We start from the raw sequence: 27,344 nt of genomic DNA on the forward strand, positions 1-27,344 counted from the left end.
TATGATGTGTCGTGAAATCATCGGACAAATTTTTCGCTATACGTAGCATTTGCTTATTCTTTATTACTCGTAAAAACATTTAAAAAGTTTAGTAGTAGAGAAAATAAAGAGAATTCCAACTTGAATATTGGACCATCTTTGATCATCATGTTAAATTAAATGTACTTGTCAAAGAAAGTAGTATGTTAAAGCATGTGATGTCGTAAACGAAAATTGACAGGAGACAAAAAAGGGTTATAGAGAAATCAGTCAATGAGAGATTAGGTAGAGAGGCTAACCAAATGACAAGAGTCTAAGTCACACCTTCCACTCCTCCCTCGTAAATTCCTCCTGTATTTTCGTCCCACTTTCCTCTCATTCATTTCATTCTTAACTGCTAAGTATTTTGTTCTATTGTTTACACCGAACATTCCCTTCTCTCTTACACCTATGTCATAACATAAATAAGATAAAACAAATATAGTATACTTTTCTTTTTCTTATTGTTGAAATTTACGTGATATTATATGATCTAGCGAAAAGACAAGCACTTCTTGTTTATCTTTTTCATCTTTTTATTGTGTTAACGTTTGAAAATAATGAGTGGTATTTTTTTTTTTATGAAATTTTTATTTTGATTAAAAGAAAAAATATAAACTTTTGTTGTTTTTTTTTAACGACATGAACAACAATCTTTATTATAGAAAAAATTGTTTAAGAGTATAATTGAAATAATGAAAAAGTTAATATAAATATACCCGTTTGTTATAATTTTTAAACAATAAAGCAAAAAAAAAAAAACAGATATACATATATTCATATCGTGTTTGTTACATTTGTTTTAATATTTAAATTTAAATTTATTCTTATCTATTTATTACATATGTTATTTTTATTGGAAATTAAGGGTATTTTTGAAAAGAAAAATTCAACCAAAAAGTGCTGAAAGAGATAATTTTCTTTATATATAATATAGATTATATTAAATTTATTACAAATTACACTTTAATCTTAATGTGTTTATCATGTAGTAGTGTAGCGGTTGGGACATGATTTATTTGTGCAAGTGTTGGTGACTAAACTGTGATTTGAAAATAAACTCTAATCTTATTTTATTATTTCTCAAAATAATATACAAATATTTGATTGTATGTATTTTTTGTTTTGGTTTATCCAAAAAAAAAATGTATTTTTCTTATGAACGGTATTTTTTTATGAAATTTTGATTTTGATTAAAAAGATAAATATTAATGATTTCTTTGAGGGAGTATAAATATTAATGATCGTTGCTTTCAAATTATAAGAAATCAAACTAACCTTATTTATCTATTTCAGTGATACCAACAATATAAAAAAAAATATATATAATCTAAATTTTTTCCTTAGAATACTTTGCAGATTTATATAATTAAAAATGAAACGATATATACAAAAAAATAATATAATAAAATATCAAAACCTTGAAATAAAAGCTAACATTTTAAATTAATGAAAATTAGTAAAAAAAAATATTAAAACTTAAATATAATTATTTGTTTTTGGTATAAAATTATATATATTGAAGGATATATATAATTTTGTTACGTAAGTATCTCTATCATTTTATATTATTTATTTTACATCTCATCATTATTTAATTCATCTTAAATACTTAACATGATAATATAATATTGTCTTTAAATAAACATAATACTAAATAATTTTAAATTTTCACATGAAAAATAATATTATTTTTGTCCCACAATAAGTGATCGGTTGACTCATTTGAAAAAGCAATTATTTGACATTTTTTACAAATTAAAAAATATATAAAAAAATAAAATTTTATTAAATTTCTGTCAAAAATAACTTTTATTAAATTATTCCCAATATTAAAAAATATGAAGAAAAAATATCCGAAAAATAATTTATTTATTTTTTTTGAAAATTTGATCCAAATACATTAATTTTTTTTAAGAAACTTTTCTTAATGATTCTGAAGTCATTAAATTTGATGTTATTTTTGGTACATATCTTTTTGAAACATTTTATTTTTGGTCAAAGAAGTCATTAAATTCTTTTTATTTTTGGTCAAGGAAGTCATTAAATTCCTAAAAACCCTTTTTGTAACAAAAAAAAAAACTCTATAAATTAGTTGAGATTGTTGCTACAAATACGTAAAGTAGTGTACTTAGTGTGTTGTTTCGTGCGCGCGTCAGTTACTGTCTTTTTTATTCGCTCCCGATTTACTCCAATTTCAATTTTCATCGTTCCAATGGATCAACGCGGTTTCAGAAACTCAACCGGTGGTAATAGCCATAACGGTAACAGTAATGGTGGTGGTGGCAGAGGAAGAGGAAGAGAGTTTCAACAACAATCAAGTCCTGGTGGTCGTGGTGGTCGAGGGTTTACTCAACAACCGCAAAACCGTTGGCAACAAAGGCCAAACCCACCTTCTTCCTTCACACCTTCAACTCCTGCTCCGATCACCAAGCCCAACCCCAACAACCGTCAACCCCCAGTCCAAACTCATCCACAAGTCCAAACTCATCCACTTCCAGGTATAAATTTTGATTTTTTATTTATTTTTCACTTCAGTACCCTAATGTATGTGATCGATCACAAAGCCCTGATTTTTTTTGTGTGCAAAATATGTTGAATGATGTAATGAAGGTGTGACACACCTTTGATCAGAAGTTTCGGCGCTTCATAGTTTGTATTCAATTAATATGTCAAACAACATCACACAATTTACGAATTTATGTAGATATTTTACGAACTATTCTTGTTGTTACGAATTATAACAAAAAAAAATGTGATTTTTAATACTTAATAATTTAGATGTTCATTTTTAGAGATTTTTGAAAAAAGCAGAAGTTTTGTCTTTGTTTAACTGAATGAAAATAACTTTTTTTTTTAATAAAAATAATCAGTTATAAAAAAAAAATGATTTTTTGGAGTAGCTACTAACAATTTCTTATTTGAACCAGTTTTTAGATTTTTTTTTTTAAATCTGTAACAAACTGAGGAAAATTTCTAAAACTCATAATTTAAAAAAAAAAAAAAAAAACTGTTTTTTCATGAAAAAATATTGCAGCAAACAGGCTCTAAATACTAGTGAAAATATCAACTTATATCTGAGAGGGAAGATGTTTTTCTGTGCAGATATTGGAGCTCTGAAAATAAAAGAGCAGCCCGTGGAAAATACCACAATTGGACCCATGTTCCGGCCTGACAAGGGAGGGACAGTGTCAATTCGAGACTGCAGACTTCGTGTCAATCATTTTCCGGTTGCTTTCAATCCACAAAGCATTATCATGCACTACGATGTGGACGTGAAGGCTTCTGTGCCACCGAGAAAGGGTTTGCCTCCAAAGAAGATTTCCAAGTCTGACTTGTCTATGATCAGGGACAAATTGTGTGCTGATCATCCTCAGATACTGCCTTTGTTGAAGACTTCATATGATGGAGAGAAGAACATCTTCAGTTCTGTGCCATTGCCTGAAGAAACTTTTACCGTGGAGGTCTCAAAAGGAGAAGATGAAAGAGCTGTTTCTTATACGGTTACTATAACACTGGTGAACAAACTCGAGCTTCGTAAGTTGAGAGATTACCTTAGTGGCAATGTGTATTCCATTCCGAGGGATATTTTGCAGGGAATGGACTTAGTGGTGAAGGAGAATCCGGCAAGGCGCACAGTTTCTTTAGGACGGTGTTTCTTTCCCACCAATCCTCCCTTAATACAGAGAGATCTTGAACCCGGAATAATTGCAATTGGAGGATTTCAACACAGTCTCAAGACCACGGCTCAGGGTTTAGCTTTGTGTCTTGATTATTCAGTTTTGTCTTTTCGAAAGAAAATGTCAGTCTTGGATTTCCTCCATGATCATATTAGAGGTTTCAATTTGGCTGAGTTCAGGAAATATAAGAAATTTGTCGAGGAGGTACTCTTGGGATTGAAAGTAAATGTTACTCACAGAAGAACCAAACAGAAATATACTATTGCTAAGCTAACAGATAAAGATACTCGCCACATCACTTTCCCTATTTTGGACCAAGAGGGCCAAACCCCCCCTAGAAGCACCTCTCTTCTTGCCTACTTTAAAGATAAACATAACTATGATATTCAACACAAAGATATTCCTGCATTGGATTTTGGGGGAAACAAGACTAATTTCGTGCCTATGGAGCTATGCGTCTTGGTTGAGGGTCAGCGATTTCCCAAAGAGTATTTGGACAAGAATGCTGCCAAGAACTTGAAAAATATGTGCTTGGCTAGTCCAAGGGACAGGGAATCTACAATACAAATGATGATGAAGTCTAGTGATGGACCGTGCGGGTAAGGGGAATATAATTATTATATTACAATACATGTTGGAACTTGAATTGTTTCCTTTATATTTTTTATTGTTAATTATTTTATTCTTGCTGCTTTTAATTAAACTGTGTTAGCTCAGCTTAATTTCACGAATTCTAAACTTCGTAATGGATGGATTAAATGGATTTACCTTGGATGGATACTGACCAAAAGAATTCTTTTGCCACACTTATAACATGCTTGTTGAGATGATTATGCATTTTTATATATGACAAATTGGCTTCAAATGAGTTTTAAGTTGCATATATTTTTCTTCTTACACTCACTTTCTCCTCATTCGTATGTACGTGTGACGTGGTGCCATAAATGTTTGTTGTTAGATTATTATATTGCTTGATATATTATGCCGAAAATGTTATTATTCAATGGGAGTGTTTTTTGTAGAACTTGGCTGCAGCCTTTTATGATTTATGGTTACAAACAAATAACGGAATGATGAAGTTGATAATTAAGTGCTTGTGTCAAACTATTTTTAATTTAGTTTTTTTTGTTGATATGAAAATGAAGCATTTTTGCCACTTTAGGTTCTCTGTTTCTTCTTTCCATGATGCTTTGTACTGTCCAACAATGTTACTTTTTGAAAAATCAAATCATTCTGTTTTCATAAGAAGTATTATTTTGGTGCAATGTCCCATGCATTGGCCAATTTCTCCATATTTGTTGGCTTGATTATGTTTGAACTGTTTTGCTGTCGTCCCACAAATGCAGCTGAAATGGTAAAAGACTGAAAATTTGATCCGTTAAAGCATGGCGGGTTTGAACTTGCACTAACTACCCTTCTCTGCATTTAGTGTGTGCGACTCTCGCCCCTCTAGGCTATTTCAAAACAAAAAAAAAATGTTTTGGTGCCATAGATACAAGTTTATGATGACCCTATTCGAGTGTTAATTCCCTTACTTTGTAATGGGTCGATATATGGCTTATACTTTGTGTTTTTTATAGTCATCAATTTATCTCCTCGTCTATAAAAGTCACCGTATTATTTTGATTTGTGCTAGCTTTATTATTTAAATTTGTTAGAAACAAATGCCTCACATAATCTTTTTTGACAGCGGTGGTATTCTTCAGAATTTTGGAATGAATGTCAACACTTCCATGACAAATGTGACCGGACGTGTAATTGGACCTCCAATGTTGAAGTTAGGCGATCCACGTGGAAAGAGTACTCCTATGAAACTGGATCCAGAGAAATGCCATTGGAATCTTGTTGGAAAGTCAATGGTAGAAGGAAAAGCTGTTGAATGTTGGGGCATCCTTGATTTTACCAGCGATGCACCTAATTGGTGCAAATTAAGAGGCAATCAGTTCGTTAACAATCTTATGGATAAGTACAGGAAGTTGGGGATTGTCATGAATGAACCTGTTTGGCATGAGTATTCTGCAATGTGGAAACTTGGGGATTACAATTTACTATGTGAGTTACTTGAAAAAATAAATGAGAAGGTTCAAAAAAAGTGTCGACGGCGGCTACAATTTCTCCTTTGTGTGATGGCCAACAAGGATCCAGGTTACAAGAGCCTCAAGTGGATTGCTGAGACCAAGGTTGGCATAGTGACACAGTGCTGCTTATCTGGTAATGCTAATGAAGGGAAAGACCAATATCTCACAAATCTTGCTTTAAAAATCAATGCAAAAATTGGAGGCAGTAACGTTGAGCTCATTAATAGGCTCCCACACTTTGAGGATGAAAGTCATGTTATGTTTATAGGGGCTGATGTCAATCATCCAGGTTCCCGGGACACAAATAGTCCATCAATTGTTGCAGTGGTTGCCACTACTAACTGGCCAGCTGCAAATCGCTATGCAGCACGTGTTTGCGCTCAAGAGCATTGTACAGAGAAAATTTTGAATTTTGGAGAGATTTGCCTTGACCTTGTTAGACATTATGAGAAGTTGAACAAAGTCAGGCCCCAAAAAATTGTTATCTTTCGTGATGGTGTTAGTGAGAGCCAATTTCACATGGTTCTTGGCGAGGAGTTAAAAGATTTGAAGACCGTGTTTCAGCACTCAAATTACTTTCCAACTATCACTCTTATTGTAGCTCAAAAGCGCCATCAAACTCGATTGTTTCCTGCCGGTGTAAGGGAGGGGGCTCCCAGTGGAAATGTGTTCCCTGGAACAGTTGTGGACACAAAGGTCGTACATCCTTTTGAATTTGACTTTTACCTGTGTAGTCACTATGGAAGCCTAGGTACAAGCAAGCCCACTCACTATCATGTCTTGTGGGATGAGCACAGGTTTACTTCTGATAATTTGCAGAAGCTCATATATGATATGTGCTTTACCTTTGCAAGGTGCACTAAACCTGTATCTTTAGTCCCTCCAGTGTACTATGCTGACCTTGCTGCTTACAGAGGAAGACTATACTATGAAGCAAAGATGTCAACTCAATCTCCATATTCAACTGTATCTTCTTCATCATCACCTTTAGCTTCTTCATCCATTTCATCCACCGCCTCAATTTCAAATGATCCAGGGTTTTACAAGCTGCATCCTGATACGGAAAACGGAATGTTCTTCGTCTGAAGCCTGCACATACTCTTTCTTTTGTGGCAGTAGAACTATTTATGGTATAACTTCATGGTTCTCTTTGCATTGGGACAAAATGCTTTTCCTGCTTGAAGTAATTAAGTAGTTTTTCTTTTTTGTTGAAGTATTTAAGTAGTTTGTGGATTATGTCTTGTTCTTTGTTTTTAGTCGTCATGTCGGATGTTTGTCGTGTTATGTTATTTTATTTTAGTTAGCAATTGGCGTAATGCACCAAGTCATTTTGTGGATATGCAAGTCTCATGTGGCTTGTGATGTAATTTTATGACGTTTCAGTTGCTGATTTTTATTATCTGTTAGAAATTTGTTTCAGTTATATTATTGCAGTTAATTGTAATCTTTTCCATTTCACAACATTAAAAAGGGAATTTTCAATTTTTCGTGGAGAGCTCGGTGCACCCAGCACCCCTTTAAGCAAAAATAAAAAATAAAAAATCCTTCTCTCTTATTTCGTTTGTTGCAACTCAGTCATTTTCACATCCTTTGCTTGAGCTAAAATACACTATAAGAATAGTATATTGCTAATCAATGGAAGTTTCTCGATGGATTGGTGTGTCTGTGATGTTTTTAAAAAATTTAAAGAACATCATGATATATGAACACCTTCCAAAAATAATAAAGAGGAATACAGAATGAGGGGAATGGAGGAGTGGTGGTTGGGTGGGAATGGAGGAGAGAGAATGGTGGTGAAAAATAGTGTGAAAAAAAATCTAGTGTTAAAAGTTTATGATAAACTAATGTTCTTCATTTGATCCAACGGTCAACAACAACTTTTCTATAGTGGAAAATTCTTTCCCTTATCCACCCTAAATGCCACCTGCATATCATATATGTTATGCTTTAATATTGAAATTTTCCAGCAGCTTTGTGGTTTGTGGTTGTATTAGCAGTACATGTAATGCACATTACTTATTATGCCTTGCTGATGCAGGGCCGGTCCTAAGATTTTTGGTGCCTTGGAAGAAACAATAAATTATGTCCTTTTAAATATTTTTGGTGCCCTGGGCTATCGCCCCTCAAGCCCACCCTCAGGGCCACCCCTGTGTCATTCCAAACGTGCTTAAATAAAGACATTGTCTATCGTTTAGTGATACATACGTATTACTTTTTAGGCTTAAGTACAATTTTGCCCCCTATTTTGGCTGAATCGGGATTTTACCACCCCTATTTTAAAACTCGGAATTTTACCCCCCCCCCCCCCAGTTTAATGAATTTTCGCCCCCCTATTTTAAAAATCGGAATTTTACCCCTCCAATTTAAAAAATTTCAGGAGTTGGCTGATGTGGCTTAAATAATATTAAAAAAATATCCACCTATTTAAATTATTTATATAAAATATTTTGAATTAAAAAAAAAAGAAAAAAAATAATAAATAAAAAATGTAACTTAAAATAATAATAAATTTTCTTATATTTCCTTCAAAATATCATTTTCCTTATATTTGAGTACAAAAATCCTTTCCAATCCTTTCTTCCTTTTTAAATGGATTTTTTTTCGTTTATTCTAATTTTTTTCCTTGCGTTTTATTTCTATTTTCTAGTATTTTTCAGTTTTTTTTTTTTTTGCATTTTATGGTATTTTTAAAAAAAAAATTCTTTTTTTTTTTAAATAATTAATTAGGTGGATAATAAGATAATATTTTAAAATCCATATCATCATTGCCACATCAGCCAAAATGCACTTTAATGTTGTGGGGGGACAAAATTCCAAAAAATATTAAATTGAGGGGGTAATATTCTGAATTTTAAAATGGGAGGGATAAAATCCAGATTCAATCAAAATAGGAGGGGGAGGGGAGGGGGCAAAACTGCACTTAAGCCTGCTTTTTACTATTGGATATACTATTTTTTAACAAAAAAATCGAATTATATAGTAATAACGGGCTGACCCAAAGCCCGGCCCGGCCCAAAATTTGCATGGGCCAAAAAAATCCGAGTGTGTTTTGGGATAGTTTTTTAGGCCCGACCTGGCCCAAAAATATGGACTTTTGGGCGGGTCCATTTTTGACAGCTCTAGTGTGAAGCTAATCCTATCCCATGGGTAGAGCTGTCAAAACGGGTCGGGCCGTATGGGCCAGCCCGTTTAGCCCGATTAATTATAGGTCTTGGGCCTTAAATATTGAGCTCGAATTTTAATAGGGCTTCTTAGCCCGGTCCTAAAAAGCCCGCTACCCGTTAGGGCTAGTCCGAACGGGCCGAGGGTAGCCCGCTAGCCCGCATAACAAAAAAAATCCTATAAATTATATATATTTTACAAATAATTCTTTACTTACTTGATTATCAAAGTAATAAATAAAAGTGAAAATTCAATGAATTAACACAAATATACATGTAATATAAAATTATATTTACTCGTTTCGTTATTTATAATTTTAAAGATCGAAAATATAAATATCTATAACCATAACGTATCTAATTTATTTAAAATTGTTTTCCTCGCCGTTTTAGTTTACGACGTTTATACAAAAATGTTTACAATTTATTTTTGTTCTAGGCATTATTTAAACATATTAAAAATATTATTTATAAAAAAAAATTATAGGAGTATTTTATAGTACTTTTTTTTTAAAAAAAATATAATTTTTAATACGGGCCGGTTTGTTAAGCCCGCGGCCTGTGTAGGGCCGGGCTCGGGTAGTATATTTCAAGCCCGTTTCCCAACCGGGTTTTTTGACCCGACCCGATAAAACCCGAAGCCCGTTAGGACCAGCCCTAAACGGGCCGGACCGTCCGTTTTGACAGCTCTACCCAATGCAATATTGCCACGATTTTCTAAATGTAAAAATTTGAGATTTTTTTAACAAACCATGACAACTACACAATTTTTTTATCTGTATCTACAACCTGGTACATCTTTCATAAAAAACAATACCCTATACTTTGAGGATGAATGATATTTGTATAACCAATTTTTGTATAACTTTTGTGATAACCACTTTTTCTCTCTTTTTATTGGATAAAAAATAATAGAGAGAATGAAAAAAAAAAAAAATACATGTGAGTATGAGAGAGTTGTCAAAAAGTGGTTATACAAATATTATTTATGTACTTTGAGACTAAGTCTGAACATGCTTTTTGTTAGGATTTTTAACAATAAACTAATGTCTTAGAATTTGAAACGAGGAGTAAGTCATAGTGTCATACCTTAAAAAAATACTTAAGGCAATAATTAATTACACATGCATTGCGTGGGTGACGAAAACGTAAGAGGAAAAAAAGAGGTAAAAAGTAAAATGTAAAGGAGAAGGCATATTATATGAAGTTATGACTTTTGAAGCCACTTTTAAAATCGTGATTGACCCAACTATTCCGCTCCATGCTCACGTAGTAGATGCATAGTACGTGTGATGATCATAAATTTTGGGATTTCAATTCCTGCTAAGTAAAGTTTCGCTCACATTTTTCTTGATTGCCTTCCATACACATATTGGATCTCTATGAAAAAATTAGGTCAAATACCTTCCTAGATCCTTTAAATTTCACGTTTGTTTTAGATAGGTCCTTTAAATTTCTAAAGTTTCAAATAAGTCTTTTAAATTTTAAGTTTGTTTCGGATAGATCCTTTAAGTTTCTAAGGTTTCATATAGGTCCTTTAAATTTCAAGTTTGTTTCATATAGGTCATTTCTATCAAATCAACTTTCGCTTAACAAGGTTGATAGAAAGGACATATCTAAAAATAAATTGAAACTTAAAGGACCTAACTGAAACCTTAGAAATTTAAAAGGACCTATCCGAAACAAACTCAAAACTTAAAGGACCTATCTAAAACCTTATAAACTTAAATGCTATCTGAAACAAACATGAAACTTAAAGGACCCGAAGAGGTATTTGGCCAAAAAATTATTACTAACCAAGTTGTTGGGCATTGTAAACCCTTAAATGCATTATAAATTCTCAAATATATACATGCAATTGTACATAAAAAAAATACCCGAGAAACCACAAATTCATAGAGGAGATGTACTTTTTTTTACCGGATAGAGGAGATGGCTACTAGTTAACATTAGCTTAGTACCTTTATTAAAAAAATAAAAAAACTTAGCTTAGTACCTCTCAAAAAAAGAAAAACATTAGCTTAGTAAATAAATAATAACCCATTGTTTATCCAAATCATTAGTCATTTCCATTTTCCTTTTTCTCAGGTCTGTTTATCTTTTCCAACTGTTTGAGTTATGACTCCTCTAATATAAATTGAGGGTGACAACTACATTACCTATTAATAAAAAGTGGGTGGAGCTATATATGTTGAACGGACACCGATCAAAATCATTTTTTTTGTCTTTCACCATAAATAAAAAAATAACAAATAAATAATTTTGTCTGATGTTAACCCAGCATATATAGTTTTATCCATCTTTTGTTGATGGTAAATAAAAATTTGCCTAAATATTTAGAACAATCACTTCAATATCTTAAATTGTTGGTTATCTTAAAAAAAAATCAAGAGGAACTATTGAATTTTAGCTTTCTCTGCACTTTATTTTTGAGCAATCTCATCATTTGACGCTACTACAAAAAATGTTAATAGCATGAACCCATTTCCACGCTGACTAATGTGCATTATAGATAGGTTTAGAGATTCATTCGCATCAGCAATTGTTCATAACAATTTAGACCCACTTCGGTTATCATGGCGGTATTGACTTGAGATCTGGGATTAGGAGTATGCTTCTCTTTAAGGTTTCAAGTTCGATTTTCTTTGGTGTCAATTTATGTGGGATAATTTAGTTTCTTAAAAAAATAATTGTTCATAACAAATTAAAATAAATGTTTCTTAATCATTTTGACGAAAAATCAAAGGAAAAAAATCTGTGGTTGCACTTGGGTAAGAGGATAATGATAAGCATAACAGTATCACCAAAATTATCAACCATTAAATAGATCTTGTACTTGATCTCTAACCGGTGCTTAAGGAAGGAAAACAAAAATATGTAGAAGAAATCAAAACGAATCTCGGTAACGTGGAATGATTAATTGTTTAAAAAATCATCGGTCATTAGTGCAATTTTTTATATTTATATATGTATTATTTATTAAGTAGAATTACTCTCATAAGTCAAGTGAATTTATCTCAATTGATAATGACATTTCAATAATATAGATAGATGACAGAGTTCAAACACCATACACTTCATTCGTTCATATTTAAAAATTTATGAGCTTCAGCTATTAAGCTATTTGACAAGAAAAAAAAATCATTCTCGTGACAATTAACTAATGTTAACAATTTTGTTTTTATCTTTTTTCACATCAAATTAATCAATTTACATATGAATTTTCAATATTTAAATTAATGGTTTAGTTTTAATACGAATTCTTAATATTTAAATATATGGTTCTTCACTCCGCTTTGGCATGAATTTTAAATTTAATACTTCTAAATTCATATGAAAAAAGATAAATGACAAAAGTGATGTAAAATTATAATAAATTCTTGACTTATGAAAATCACAAAAGTACTCCCTCTCTCCCGTAATAACTGAGTCAATTACAAAAAAAAATGTCTTAAAATGTCTGAATCATTTTACTTTTCAATACAATATTAATTACTTTCTCCCTTTTATAACTCTAATTAATACTACTTTCATCACTCCTAATTTAATATATTCCATTTTGCACTTATTATAGTGGAGAATACATTAATACTTAACAAAAGCATTTAAAAATATTTTTATCCCTTCTTTATTTATACATTTTTCTTAATATGTGTGAAATTAACTTTTGGCTCAGTTAATCCGGAACGGAGGGAGGGAGTAATGTGCAAAAATATAAATGACAAAATCGTTGTCTAACATTAAATTAGGATTATTAGTACAATAAATCTAGCAAGCAAAATAGTACTTGAATGTGGGTGTTTTGTTTGCCAATTGGACCACAAAATCCTCACCCGACTCTAACTCTGATCTAAAAAGACCAAAACCTTCTCTTCTCTTCATTCTGCAATCTGTATCTTATTATTCTCTCACTTCTGACACCTTTCCTCTTTCACTTCCCTTTTGTCTTCTTCCTCGGCCGCACTTTCTCTCTTTCCCATTCTTTTTTATATATTTTTATTTTCCTAATATTCTCCTTTCTGTACACTCACACACAACACAACACAACACAACACAACACAAGCTTCTTTTTTTCTCTTTTACAGCAGAGGAACCCACCTACCTTAATTTCCTTCCTTTATTACAATTCCCCCTTTCTTTCTCCTTCACCTTCTCATCACTTTTCTCTCCATATTCATCTTTTCTTTCCACCTCACACCAACCCTATTTTCCCTTCAATTCAATCATCATCATCATCATCTGATCATATATGTTTTTCTCATGATGAATGATGATACATCTTAGGTTGTAAGACACGTCTTTCTTTTACAATCAAAATTTTATCTTTATATCATCCTCTGTAAGTACTTTTGTTTGATTCTGATATATTATTGTAAGTTACTGTCATCATCAGCTAAGGGAAACTCGCGTGTCCTTAAATCGTGTCTGTCTGTTGATTTCGGCTAACAGGATAATTATTTTAGGTGTAAACAATTATATTTATGGAATTCTTGTTTAATTGCAAGCTGATTAAGTTAATGGGTGGTGGCAACCTAAATTCATTAGTTTGCAAGATTGTTTTTTTGTTTATTGCTGTTTTGATTCTAAGAGCATTTTTGCTACCTCAAAACCTTGTATTTATGAGCAAGAATGTTTCATCATATGGTTTTGTTGTTCAACAACAAAAGTTTTTGGAGGTTCCTCAAATTGTTTGGGGATTAAACAACCAAAAGATTGCATTTGCAAGGGCTTGTCTTACTGCAAGAATGTTGAACAGAACACTATTGATGCCTAGTCTTAGTGCTTCCTTGTTTTACAAGGAAATCGATCTTTTACAACCGATTTCATTTGATAAGGTGTTTCAATTTGATAAATTTAATGAACTGTGTAGTGGTTTTGTTCAATTGGGTCGTTACTCTGATCTCTTGAACAGAACACAAGTGGTTGAATTGCAGAAAGGAAGTGGTAGAAAGTGGACAGTTCAAAGGGATTTGGATCAGTTGAGACAGTATAAAAATGGTTCTTTTGATGATATTGAGGTGATTAAGATTGATGGGAAAAACCCTTTCTTGTGGCATGATCATTGGCCTGTTAAGGACTATGCAAAGGTTTTTGAGTGCTTAGTCCTGGTTGATGAATTTACTCAAGAAGCTGATAGAGTTGCCTCTATGATTAGAAAAGTTGGTAGCCATGATGATAAAGGTAATTCATTTCAGAATTATGTGCCTTATGTTGCTGTTCACATGAGAGTAGAAATTGATTGGACGATTCATTGCAAAAAATTGGAGCAAAGATTGAACACAAATCAGATATGTAGTAGCAAGAATGAGATAATGGAAAGAGTAGGGAACATTGAAGGTCTTAACAAGAATCAAGTTGTTCTTTATCTTGCAGTAGCTGATAAACTACTTCAAAATTCTTCAATATTGGAAGGTTGGAAGGAAGGGTTTCTACCTTTTGAGAAGAAGAAACTTGGTGTTGATAAAATATATGCAAAATATCCTTATTTAATTCAGTCTGCAATTGATTATGAAGTCTGTTTGAGAGCTGATATCTTTGTTGGTAACAGTTTCTCTACATTTTCAAGTCTTATAGTTCTTGAAAGAACACAAAAGATGATCAAATTGGGTGTGAATGAAATGTGTGGAAGTGATGTAAGATGGCCTTCTTTTGCATATAATATAAAAGGAGAATTGAATGGTCCTATGAGATGGGTTACAAATATGTCTGATTCAAGCCTTCATGCTATCAGCTATGGCACTAACCACATTTCTTGTTGAAAGCTATGTAGCACGAACGCTTCACAACGAAAGCGTAATCGGTGTCCTATACCATTATTACGACATCAACACATGTAACTACATTCAAATATTTTATTTTTTACATTTTTTTATTAACATCGTTGATGTGTCAGTATCGAGTGTTTTTGCTCCATAGGTTGATAGAGCCTGTATTATCATTGTTACATTACAACTCATACTTTAAATTTATGTAGAGAATTTGATAAATGAATACAGTTGTTGGAACTTAGGTACAGTTTGTCAAAAATTGAATTTTAATATTTTATTCAAAGCATATGTTCATTTTTCATGCTTCAAATGTTTGACTTTGGTTGCTTTTCTTATGTATTTTTTTTTCCTCAGCTGGTTGATTTTGTCTCACATGTGATGTTGAGAATTGGAATGACACAAGACTCTGCAACAATTTGCTGGTCTTGTTTATATGTTTATTTTAGAGAAACCGAATGAGATTTGAAATAATGCAGCCACCTCTGAAATGCATGGACACTGCGGTCATATTTTTCCAAGATAATAAAATATAAATTTGTTAAGATGTTTCTTTTCACATTCTTCATGTGATGGGTGGTGAGATAATGAACCTAAAGTAAAGATACTTTCCCTTTCAAACGATGGCTTGAGTAATAGAAGGGTGATGGAGGACAACGGTTGGAGCTTTTTGACGGAGGGCGTTGTGCCTCCAAACACTCATGCATTTTTGTCAAACTTTGATAGAGGTGTGTCAAAAGTATTAATGCACTAGTCTCTTTATAGTAAGGGTTTCAAAAACAAATGAGTGAAGAAGTCGTTTAAAGATTCTGACCATGAGAGACACGATGAAGTGAAACATCACGTGAACTTTCATACGGAAGTCCTTTCTTGATGAAACTTACCTCAACTGAAACAAAATTGAAGTTAAAAAAGAAAAAATTCATTCAAATTATAGAAGTAAAAGCTTCATAGTTTAACTTTACATTAGAATTAATTTTAAAAATTAAATTAATTAATTTCACTTGAGAATATTAAGAAATGTTAAAATCAATTTGATACCGTACTTTTATAATTAGTTATCTTTAACTTTACATTAGAATTAATTTTAAAAATTAAATTAATTAATTTCACTTGAGAATATTAAGAAATGTTAAAATCAATTTGATACCGTACTTTTAGAATTAGTTATCTTTTATCCCAAAGTTGATTCCAAAGACCAATTTGATTAAAGATATCTTTCTTTCTTTCAAGCCTAAAGAAGAATATTCTTCCTTGTTGAGTATGTTTTTTTGCCCTTTACTTGTGCGTTCGTTCTCTTTGATCGTTTCTTATTTTCCTAACGTTGTACAAATAAAAGAGTTGAGAGTCACAACAAAACACTTGTCTTGTCTTTGTACTTGTGTTTGGGTCACGTTGTCCCACCACCTAGGTGAACAATGATTTGTCCCTTATCACATGTTACTGCTACGGAATAGTTAATGTAATTCCAACGATCATGAATGCAACAACATATATCGGGTTATACTCTGTCTTTGTCTTATTTGATGGAGTTTGTTTTCGATTTTCGTCCTATTTTACGATGTCCTAGTTAAAGGGTATGTGCTATGACATTGAAACCTTGGGGCTTTATACGAATTTTCGGAACCACGTAGGGACCGTGACCATTATTGTGAGGTGAGGGACTACACTAACACTGCTGTAAGTGCTGTTATAGGTCCACATAATAATTTAAAAAATAAAATATTCTTAATGCTGTTGGAATTAAAGATTAAATTTTTTATTTTTAAAAAAAGTATTTAAAGTTACAAGAATTATTTTTTTATTTTATGAGGAGTTATTTATTCTGTGGAGGCAAAAGTTACAGGAGTTATTTAATCAAAGGAATTGTTTTCCTTTGATTTTAACACTAATGCAGGTATAAAAATTTACAATTGAATATTTCTCGTGTTTTGGATTAAAAGACTGGCTAGTTTGCGGGTGAGGAAATTGTTTAAAAACGGAAAATTTTGTGCCTACAGCATACAGTGCAACCCAATTTTCGACCCAAAACATATTGATCATTGGCTTCTCATGAACTGTACTGTACAGTGTAGAAATGTATTTTCCAACTCAACAAAAAAATATTCTTTCAAAACAAACAAATGAATATGTTGTTATAAGTAAATTATTCCATTATTAAAATTCATCTATCTTAGCATCACCAGTAATCACTCTCTCCATCTTCTATGAAGGTTGAGCACACCCAATCACGTGCTTTAGCTAAATGCAAAAGGAATACCCCAGAATTAAGATACAAAAATGCTCTAATCTAACGACATAGAGCAACAGACCAAGACACACTCCAAACCATACAAAATGAAATGCACCTAAAATAAATTAAAGTATTAAACAACCAAAAATACACTATTTACAAAGAAAATCTCTTACTGCATCCTTGCCACGACAGTAGACTTAGCTTTCACCTCTCAATATGATATGCACCAACAACAATTTGACGTGGCAGCAGCGTATCACTAGTGTAGAACTTGCTTCACCATGCAAAGAAACTAACCTTCCTTTTACTCATCAGAGCAAGACATCTCCAACCAAACTCTTCTGAACTTTGACAATCTTGCTGTACAACTTTTATAAACGTGAAATGACACCCAGTTGACCTTTTGTAACAGCATAAGCTCCTACACTTCACTTCTTGTCAAAGCTTCATTAAGCTTCAACTTAAGATCCGACACACCAGTACCAAAATTAACTCAACATCTTAAAGCCAGCACCAAATCAGAAACAACAATGTAGTTGAGGCTTTCAGCAGTGTTTTAACCTAAAAATTAAATTGATGCAGTTTAACTCAGTGTGGGAGGGTGGTACTCAAACTCACGGTCCCCATGCTCTGGTCTATAGCCATACTCCAAAAGGGAACCCCTCAATACGCAAGCATTACTGATCCAGTTCTAAGCAACGGCAATAGACCTCTATCTAAGATAAGAAAGATATTGCCTATATAGAAGATAAGAAAGATTATTTACAACCTCTATCTTGACCTCAAAAATCCAATTTGATCATCTTCTATGTCAAAATTTGGGTTAAGCACAAGATTGTAACTTAATCTTGGTAATTTAACCTTTACTCACTAAATTGATCATAACTTGAGTTATAAAAGTTCTTTTTGGATGAAAGAAAAATCATTACATCTTAAGTGATATTTCTTATGCAGACACCAGAGTCTAATTACAGTATCTTCCTAACTCTATATGCCATAAAGATAAAACTTTACATCTAACACAATAGTTCATCGCTTAAGCGGCCATCTCAGCACTCCGTTGCTGAGGACACAATTAAATGTTATTCTCTATCATTTTCTTCACTCTACACTCAAACTAATCAACTAGGACATGTGCTTAAAACTACTTCAATATACAATACATATAATGTACTCCCTCCGTCCCTATATGTAAGCACTCTTTGCCTCTAATAAAAGGGTGCTTACATATAGGGACGGAGGGAGTATCATTCTGAAGGGCTAATCAATGCATCATAACCATAAATAATACTTTGTATCTTAGCATCAAACAGTCCACACTCCACACATCAAAGCTAGTCACACAACTATGCAACATACCTGAAATTGAACCTTAATGCTTCATATCTCTACAATTTCATGCATAAGGATTAGTTAAGTATATCCTAAACTAAAATCATAGGAATAACTAGATCAATAATCCACTATAATACTCTGTACATTTGACCTCCAACACTTCATACATTCAATTGACACTTAATAAGAGAAATTATCTTTTGACATCAAAATTTTCGTGTCGAGTACAGTGTCCTTTTGGTTTTTGTGTGTATATAGTCAATGTGTGTAAGTTGTAGAAAATAAAAAGAGACAGATAAAATAAACAGATAGGTGGCTGATGTTCAAAGAACACAACTGTAACTATTAACTCTCAGTTGGCACAAGCCTTGTACCTTACGAACAACTCACAAGAGTAGCTCAGAAGGATCAATTATTCAATGCCCATTACATGAGTTAAACGGTTCACATCACAATGACCAGTGGGTGGGGGGCAATGCTTGAATTCTATCACTAACTCAAGGAGGCAGGAAGTTGCTAATATTCTGACATTCCAACCACTTGAAGGGAGAGGAATTCACATGGACATTTGTTAAAATTAGGTTCGTGGATCTTAGATCCAGCCTGGTGACGAAGGAGTTACATTACAGGCAACCATCTATCACGCATTAGGATTTGTAACAAGGTTTGAGTTCATGTTCAAGTCAATATGTAAATAAATATATAAATAACTGTAAATCAGAATTGCATAACTAACCATTGTTGTAAGTACCAGTGATTAATGTCATCATCAAGTTGATGATGAGTCCAACTTAAATAACATAGGGATAAAAGCAACAAAATTGTGTAATAATATAGTATAAACCATAGTATAATCTTTTTAAAGATTAATGAGAGGAATAAATAACAGAGATTGGAATTGGATATTTTTGGCCTTCGTGATCCGATCAGAGTTGAGCCACTCTTTCATATGGCCCCTTCCACTTAATCGTCATATTATTTGCATTTTTCATATTCATGACTTGAGATATTGAAACTATGCAGCCTTTGTACAGTAGAGAAAACTGAGGTTGAATATACTCACAACAGACAGGAACTATATGTCAAATCACTTGAAACATGCAACGGAATACAAGTTTTGAAGTATCCATGCTTCTCAGTGCAATCAGGAATTAGTTAATAAGACAACAGAAATCAAACATAAAAAGGATATTACTTCTATTATTCCATAAGTGTAAACCACTAGTTATCCTTTATTTTCTTATGACTAAGAGTGCATAAAAGAACATAGTTACATAAAGATATACCATTTTAAATTTGGTTGCATGTTTGCCAAAGAGTTCAGGCAATTTTCCAGGTTGAAAATGAAGGTTATTGAGGTAGTTAATATACTTACACACCATCTCATAACATAAATCACCACAACACCTAATAAACTTAATTAACGGGTAATACAAAGGTTAAGCTTATAACATATCACATTACTTAGAACCATGTTGTTTACCATACTCTTCAGCTCTGGCAACACCATCCATGAAAACATCAATTGTCCAATCCTTTACATCCTCCTGTAGACAGCATATAACAAAACTTCAACCACTAAACTAAATGTTTTCCTTGTATTTAAATTCCATGTCAAAACTCTTATGATCTGAGTAAGCCTCACTCATGTGTGTATCAAGTGAAATGAACTAATTTTGTGTAATGTCAACATGTAAGATCAACATTAGTTTTACTTAAATCTAATATGAACCAATCATGTAGAGTTATTTATTATATGTTTAAGATTAAACTCCTCTAAAGTGTCCGAGCAGCAATAATTTTAGAAAATAGAAGCAATTGTATGTAATCACATGTGTCACTGTCATGTGAGTGTACGCCGCAACACACAGCAGACACTTTCTCAGTCTAAAGTATCTGAGCTACATAAGTCACCACTCATCCGCATTGTCTCTGGTGTGAATTTAATAATAAAAATAGTGAGTGTAAGATTGAGATTAATACCAAACGCAATTTTTCTCCAGTTCTGATTCTAGAATTGGGACGAGAAAACTTGGACTCATACGGAGTTCTAGGCCTGAGTTCCCGAACCTTGTCCCACTCCTCACGGCTGAGCATTCTCACAGTACCTTGACCTTCTGGAGCATTCTTTATCCTACGCTCCAACAACTCTTGGGACCTCGATTCATCTAACTGTCATGCCATTACTGTCCATTAGTGACTAATTTTCAATGTGTAATTTCATCGAACATGTAATGTGCAAGAAAATGAAGTTGATTAAAAAGAGCAATTACCATCATGAGAAGTTTGGCGAAAACTGCAATGCCAACAGCAACGCCGATCATGGGCAGAGATGCGGTGTCGAGGTAGGATAAGGATTCGGGAACTGTAACGATAAACTGGTCTTTGGTCTTGGAAGCCCTCTTCTTCCTCTTCTTCTCCAATTCCAATGCCTTTTTCTTCAATGCTTCTGTTGGGAAGACATCGCCCCGCAGTGTGTGTAACAATCTTTGTCTTATTACGTTCATTGGAACCCGATTTGATTAATTGTTGTTTTTCTTCCCAAAAACACGTTCGTCGGATAGGAGAGGAAAACTTTATATATAGTTAATGTGTTGCGTAAGGTCTAGTAAAAGGACAATATCACCCTTCCTTCTTCCTCTATGTTAATAATTCAAGTGCTTTGATAAAAGACTAATGTGTTTGGTTCTACGTAGGACATAATTGATTGCAATAGAATTAGGTAATGTAAAAGACTAAGTGTATACAATAACATCAAACATCAAAATATGTAAATAAAACCCTACGTACTAAGTTGTTCGCTATTAAATTCCTCTATAACTCATCTATCTATCTAAGCTTCAATCAATACTGAACGGTAAACTATCTTTCTGTGACGATCTCTCAAAGACTATAATATAGATTTGTGAATTCTCCAACACTATTCACTACATCCATAGCTATGTTTCTTACCCTCCTGCACGTCTGCAAACTATATAGAGTGTCATTTGCATTATCCTGCTCTATCATAACCTCTTTATTTGCAAGCTTCTACATATCGTCCTTTACATTAGGCAATTTCATGGAATAAGAAACCCTATAGAACTAAGATCGGCTTGCCAATTGGTCTCCACAAATGGATCCAACATGCCTTTTTGGAACAAAATGTAACAAGTAATCTTCGAATGTCTGATCTATCTTAAACATAGTTCGCTCTGGTGTAGCGAAGATAAATTATCAAGGGATGTTCTCAACACATCCATACTGCATAAGCACATGATATAGCAAGTGGCGAAAACACATATAACGAATGCACATTATCAGTCTAAAGAGCCAACATATGTTATCTAATATACGCATCTAACGATGTCTGTCTTAAGGAGAGAAGGAAATATCATCCACCTTTATCCAGTCCAAAAAAGGCTTTTACAATTCTGGGCTCTTATTCAGGCAATAATCCACCTTTACCCGGTCCAAGAAAGACTTTTACAATTTTGGGCTCTTATTCCCCTTTCCTAGAATGAATGAGGATGCGGGTGAATTTAAAATAAAAATAGTAAATTATAACTTCTCTGCTTCACCTCGAGTCCATGTCAACGATTCATCTCATGAAGTAAATTTTCTTTCAATCATGAAATGTATGCGACAATGATTACAAGATGCAACTGGAGGTGCAACCTCTTTTTAGGCATTGTCGGAAGGATTTGTAACTAGAGTTCCAACATCTTTACATTAACATGGGGATCTACACTTAGAGGTGTAATGTCTGGTGTCGAACCAGTAAAGAGATCAATATGAGCATTCATATCTAACATAATGCAAACATTGTTAGAAAATTGATATGCTTCTGTAAAAATAGGGTTCATATTCTATAATTTGAACTAGGTATTTGAAATTTCAGATTAAATAATCTGAACAACGCCAATACATACAACTTTACTTGAATTAAAAGAAAACGCATAGAAATCAAATGAGGAATGTTTTAGAGCCACGTTACATTTTCATCCATACGAGAATAATGTGTATGAAGTCCATCAATGATTGGATTTTGTTTAGAAATCAAGTTTTCTTTGAAAATATGAAGTTTTTGGAGGGGTTTGAAGAGAAAGAAAAGAAAGCTCGCAAGGGAGTGTGTGTCTATGGAAAGCGTACATATATTAAAATGTTTTGAATTATAAAATTTGAAAACCAAAAACAATGTTTGGAGTATAGAAGCCGAAGTGTGTAATTTTGTTAAAAAAAAAAAAAGTTAATTGATAGATGAAGGGTTCGTAGGATAATCCAATTGCATTCAAATTTAAAATTCTAAAAAATCCAAACACATATCAGATGTATAATCGGAACAGAAGCAAATTTGTTAGTTGAAAGATGAACACTGAAATATATTTAATCGTTCATAATTTTTTTTTTGGCATAAACCAGGATCAAATGCTTTTGTTAATTAAGATCAATTAAGTTATACTTATAGGGAGCAACTCAAGTGAGAAGGCTCTTTTTATTATGAGAAATGAGAATATTCAATACAACCTTTAATTAAATATATACAGCTAAGATAAGATTTGTATTATCTCACTTGTGAGTTGTGACCACGGTAAAGAAAATTGTTATGTAATATCTTCTTTCTCTCCCTGTGATTTTCTAGTCCCTCTCTTCTATTTCTCCTCTAATTGTTACTGTTTTTTCTTATTCACCTATTATTCTACATCAAAAAAGATTACAATCAAGAGTTTTTTTTTTTTTTTGAGGGTATAATGAAGAGTTGTAATGCTTCTTTGGATGAATCAATAAAATAACATCTTCATTTCCATTCCAATTGAGTAGAATCATTTCACATAGATGGCCTTGCAGTGTATTATCGATCAAATGATCATTATTTTATTTCACAATGTTTTCCTCTTCTCTTATTTCTTCTCAATTACGGAATTGATCACATAATAGAAATATCACTTGAGCTTCATGCTTTTAGGGATAAATGGATTAAGGCATATAGAACACAACAAAATCTTGCCAAGGGACAACGAAGACATACAAAACCAAAATCATTACTCCATCGGGTAAACAAATGAATGGTTAATGAGGAAAGCAAAAAAAATCTGAATCGCAGTGGAACATGGTAATGGTACGAGAGAAAATGAGGCAGAGAAGGACCTAATTAGTCCCACTAAATTGAGTTATACAGCAAGGTCAACTAACAGCGACATTTTTTTTATTAAAAATATATTCTTAGCTACATATTTTTAATTAATGGCTGTGATTGAATGTTCTCGTTTCTCACAGTAAACAAGTCTTCTCACTTGAGTCGTATAGGTATAGATAATGTTATAGGTCTAATTTGCCGTGATAGTGAATATTACTTGATCTTGGTTTGCCCCTTTAAAACTGAGACTATTTTATGGGACAAATTCTATGGTACATCCAAAATTTTGAGTGTACCGGTGCACCAAACCTTTAAATTAATAATTAAATTAGTTATTTTTTGAAGAAAAAAAATCATTTTCTATCATTGAAAATTATAATACTTAAATCCTATTTACCAAAAGCATCGATAAATGTAAAATTGACTTTTTTTGAATTTTTATTACTCATAAGAAAGAATATTTATTATTTTTTATGAGAAAATGTTAAAAATTTAATATGATTCTTATAAATATTGAAATGAAGTTTTTTCCTTATGAAATGATGTTTTCTAAAATATAATATTGACAAATACCTATTTATTTCATAAAATGATCGTTAATTTATAAATTTATGAAGTAAGAGTACCGGTACACCTCAATTTGTGAGGTGTACCGTAGAAGTTCCCATTTTATGGAGCCAGTTATTGTGATAATTGGTTACGTCACCAACAAGTATTAGCTAAAATCGTAAATGAAAGTAAGTTATGTTTGTTGTTGATGGTTATTAGTTAAGTTAGTTGTTGTTTTTGTTGCAGTTAGTGTTAGAATTAGATTATGTTAGTTGCAAATTATTATACTTGTTTGTAGTTGGTTGTGACATTGAGCTTTCATATTCCTCTTCTCTCATTAAATCTTCACAAAATATACAGCCAACTATCAATTTAATTTCCATTTATTTATTCAAAATGTGAACATAACATAACATAACATAGTTGGTTTGACATCACAATCAAACTTTCCACTTTCAAGGTAACACATGAAATTTTGGCTAATGTAGTTTAACAAAAACTATGAAGAAGATCCTAACATTACAACATTAAAACATGTCTAATGTAAAACATAATTAAGAATTAAGCCCATTTAGCCATGAGAGACATTCCACCAGCACCAAGGAATACTGCTACATAAGATTTTAATTGAAGCTTAATACTACTCTGCATCCTCTTACTCATGAAATCAGCAGCTAATAAGTCAACCAAAGCCATGTAGATTAAAAGACCAGCAGATGATGCATTAAGCAATCCAACGGTGATTAGTGCTACTGGACTATTCTCTTTGTAACTTGTTGACATGGCAAGTCCTATTGCAATTCCAAGTGGTGTTGTAATTGAGAAGAAGAATACCAACATTGCATTCTTTAAGAACTTGTACTTTGCCTGTTATAGAGATTGAAATGTTAATTTCTATGAATTATCGACACACAAACATAGATATCAAACACGTTGCTAACACGGGTAACACATATTCGATTAGAGGAATCGGTGTTACATAGGTTAATTTTCTCAATATTATTACAATAAAGTAATTTAATTAATGAAGTTAATTAGTTTAATATATATGGAGTAAAATTACTGAATTAAATTACCTGGAGAATGCAGCCACCAAGACCCATGCCTTCAAACATTTGATGGAAGCACATGGCTGCTATAAGACCTTTTATTGAGCACGTATTATTGGAGGCTCCCATTCCAAGTCCTATCACCACTGAATGAACTACAATTCCAAGTTCTAATACCTGTGTTTTAATATCAAATTAGCACACTCACTCACAGTATCATGGTAGTAAGGTGAGACCTACATTACCCCTTGATGAATTGAGGATAATTCATCTTTATTTTCGTTGTTAAATGTTAGAGACGTTAAATTTGGTCGCAAGCTTTATATTTTCTGTCCTTATTTCAGCTTTTTCTAATTGAACATGTTTGATTTGATCATTAATATTGAGAGCATACATATATTATATTTCTAACAGATTATTTTGCATTGAAAATTAATATCATATAGAAGAAGTATATATATTACCATGACCACTACGCGATAACGTAGAAGTTGTGGCTCGTCACTTTCTTCTGTCTTGAACCCATTATGAATATGATGGTGACCACCATGTGAATGTCCAATCTCTTGATCATCTCCACCATGGCTCTCTGGAATCACAACTCCGCTCTTACCCTTCTTACTATAATAACTAGTAGCTATAGAATCGACCATCATTGTGACCACCGCGGAGAACATAGCCACAAGTCCCGAAAAGGGAAACTCGTGCCATGGTTTCTCATCTAAACAATCACTCCACAACATCTCGTACGAATCAGGGAGTACATGCATGAACCCGGTCCCAAGAATAATACCAGCCGCGAAACATTTCACGATTATGAAAAGATCTCCTTCTGGGCTTAAAGCCGGGATTGAACGTGTCGCCAAGGGTAAACACACACCAATCACACTAGTTGCTAAGATTGAGAATATGGCTATGAGTTTTAGAGGCTGAGCCTTTTCTTTGTTGTTGCAACTGTTTGTGGATTCACTTTCACAATCAGCTAGGGCTTGTGATGTTAAAAAAGTGATTAAGATGAAAACAATGAAGATTGCTTTGTGTATAGTTACTGAATAAGCCATTATTTGATGTTTTCTAGCCTGTAATTATGCTAACTGAGCTATCTTGTGTTGGTTTTGATTGAGTAATTAATCTTCATTATAATTTATATATATAGACCTTTGCTACGTTCTATTAGTCGCAAATTATCTATATATAATATAATTAATTAAATTATCCATTGAGGGATACAGAACACCAACTAGTAGTATGTGTGTGACTATACCGTACATCATTTTTTTATCATAAGAATTATTAATATTATTACAAAATTAATTGTGTACAAATCAGTACTACGGCAAGGACGATTAATTATAATTGATTTGCAACAAGAATGTAGGGATAATATATAGTTTTAAATAAAAAAAAAGGGTAGAAAAGTCAATGCACAGCGCATGACACAGCCAAATGGAAACAATTTCCATTTACAAAGGGACAAACGAATAGAGTATTAAAGAGTTTCATGGTGTTATTGCAGAATGTCTTTGCCAATGCAATGTCTTTTATATTTTAAAAAGTGGTATATATGCATCACTCTCTCTAAAATACATTGTAATATAGTTGAGACATATGGTTAGACATTCTGCTTACATCATAAATAACTTTAGTTTTTAGTGTAAAATTATACGGTTGGAAGGTTATACAAAAATTCCATCATCAATCCTCTCAATGAAAGTTGAGAGTATGCAGAGTCAGAGCTAGGGGGACAAGGGAAGGTTATGGCCTCCCTAAAGTCTCAAAAATTTCATTTTTAATATATATATCGACATTTTGAGCTAAATGTTATGTTATATATAATATCTCTTAATATAATTCATGTGTTAACAGTCTAGCATAGTGGTTAAGCGCCTAACCTGCTTTTGATCTTGTGTTCAACTCAACTCCTATTAAGTTCATTTTTAACATTTCACTGGTTTTAATATTGTAAAATGAAATTATTGGACCGTGTTTATGGAGCAAAATAAAAGTGAATGAACCACTTAATCTATAACTTTAATTATAATTTATTGCAACGCAAAATTCTTAGCTCCGCCACTGAAAGTATGACTCTCTCTCTTGATTTAATTTTAATTTACCAAAAAAAAAAAAAAGGATATGGTGATGTCAACTAGTTTGACTTTTATACCTATCAATCGTAATAATATTTCCTTTTTTTATCAGTATATATGTTGTTATATATTTCCGTCGTTCAAAAACCACATGTATAATATTTTTTATGTAAAGACAAAGTAAACTTAGTGATGTAGGTGTGTACCAGTTGACATAAACAAATTGATAGTATTGTAAAATTGATGCTTCATGCTTGTATGAGAGTCCAT

General features: G+C 32.6%; 4 protein-coding genes across 4 annotated transcripts; 2 read left to right on the forward strand and 2 right to left on the reverse strand.

The window, feature by feature from the left end:
- Nucleotides 1–2,129: 2,129 nt before the first annotated feature.
- Nucleotides 2,130–7,220, forward strand: LOC11446921 (protein argonaute 2). The gene is made up of 3 exons (XM_003607808.4): nt 2,130–2,519; nt 3,124–4,297; nt 5,389–7,220. Exons 1-3 carry the CDS (start codon nt 2,234–2,236, stop codon nt 6,860–6,862), a joined length of 2,934 nt encoding a protein of 977 aa, XP_003607856.1. The 5' UTR covers nt 2,130–2,233; the 3' UTR covers nt 6,863–7,220.
- A 5,547-nt stretch (nt 7,221–12,767) lies between these two features.
- On the forward strand, nt 12,768–14,964 carry LOC11443406 (O-fucosyltransferase 23). The gene has a single exon (XM_003607806.4). The coding sequence runs from the start codon at nt 13,419–13,421 to the stop codon at nt 14,694–14,696; it is 1,278 nt and encodes a 425-aa protein (XP_003607854.1). The 5' UTR covers nt 12,768–13,418; the 3' UTR covers nt 14,697–14,964.
- A 4,509-nt stretch (nt 14,965–19,473) lies between these two features.
- LOC11446318 (uncharacterized) lies at nt 19,474–20,885 on the reverse strand. The gene is made up of 3 exons (XM_003607805.4): nt 20,547–20,885; nt 20,257–20,445; nt 19,474–19,820 (listed from the first exon to the last, which is right to left on the reverse strand). Exons 1-3 carry the CDS (start codon nt 20,778–20,780, stop codon nt 19,734–19,736), a joined length of 510 nt encoding a protein of 169 aa, XP_003607853.1. The 5' UTR covers nt 20,781–20,885; the 3' UTR covers nt 19,474–19,733.
- Nucleotides 20,886–24,293: 3,408 nt separating this feature from the next.
- LOC11444027 (fe(2+) transport protein 1) lies at nt 24,294–26,114 on the reverse strand. The gene is made up of 3 exons (XM_003607804.4): nt 25,452–26,114; nt 25,015–25,164; nt 24,294–24,805 (listed from the first exon to the last, which is right to left on the reverse strand). Exons 1-3 carry the CDS (start codon nt 26,046–26,048, stop codon nt 24,500–24,502), a joined length of 1,053 nt encoding a protein of 350 aa, XP_003607852.1. The 5' UTR covers nt 26,049–26,114; the 3' UTR covers nt 24,294–24,499.
- Between the last annotated feature and the right edge of the window lie 1,230 nt (nt 26,115–27,344).

Source organism: Medicago truncatula, chromosome 4 (genome assembly GCF_003473485.1).
Source record: "Medicago truncatula cultivar Jemalong A17 chromosome 4, MtrunA17r5.0-ANR, whole genome shotgun sequence".
NCBI classification, from domain to species: domain Eukaryota; kingdom Viridiplantae; phylum Streptophyta; class Magnoliopsida; order Fabales; family Fabaceae; genus Medicago; species Medicago truncatula.

Excerpts from the sequence above, each read along its gene's own strand:
- LOC11446921 (XM_003607808.4), top strand. The coding sequence starts at position 2,234 with ATGGATCAACGCGGTTTCAGAAACTCAACCGGTGGTAATAGCCATAAC. Across the intron at positions 2,520-3,123 it reads CCAAACTCATCCACTTCCAG|ATATTGGAGCTCTGAAAATA; the intron begins GTATAAATTTTG and ends TTTTCTGTGCAG. Across the intron at positions 4,298-5,388 it reads TCTAGTGATGGACCGTGCGG|CGGTGGTATTCTTCAGAATT; the intron begins GTAAGGGGAATA and ends CTTTTTTGACAG.
- LOC11443406 (XM_003607806.4), top strand. The coding sequence starts at position 13,419 with ATGGAATTCTTGTTTAATTGCAAGCTGATTAAGTTAATGGGTGGTGGC.
- LOC11446318 (XM_003607805.4), bottom strand. The coding sequence starts at position 20,780 with ATGAACGTAATAAGACAAAGATTGTTACACACACTGCGGGGCGATGTC. Across the intron at positions 20,446-20,546 it reads TCGCCAAACTTCTCATGATG|TTAGATGAATCGAGGTCCCA; the intron begins GTAATTGCTCTT and ends ATGGCATGACAG. Across the intron at positions 19,821-20,256 it reads CTGGAGAAAAATTGCGTTTG|GAGGATGTAAAGGATTGGAC; the intron begins GTATTAATCTCA and ends TGCTGTCTACAG.
- LOC11444027 (XM_003607804.4), bottom strand. The coding sequence starts at position 26,048 with ATGGCTTATTCAGTAACTATACACAAAGCAATCTTCATTGTTTTCATC. Across the intron at positions 25,165-25,451 it reads GTTATCGCGTAGTGGTCATG|GTATTAGAACTTGGAATTGT; the intron begins GTAATATATATA and ends ATTAAAACACAG. Across the intron at positions 24,806-25,014 it reads TTGGTGGCTGCATTCTCCAG|GCAAAGTACAAGTTCTTAAA; the intron begins GTAATTTAATTC and ends TCTCTATAACAG.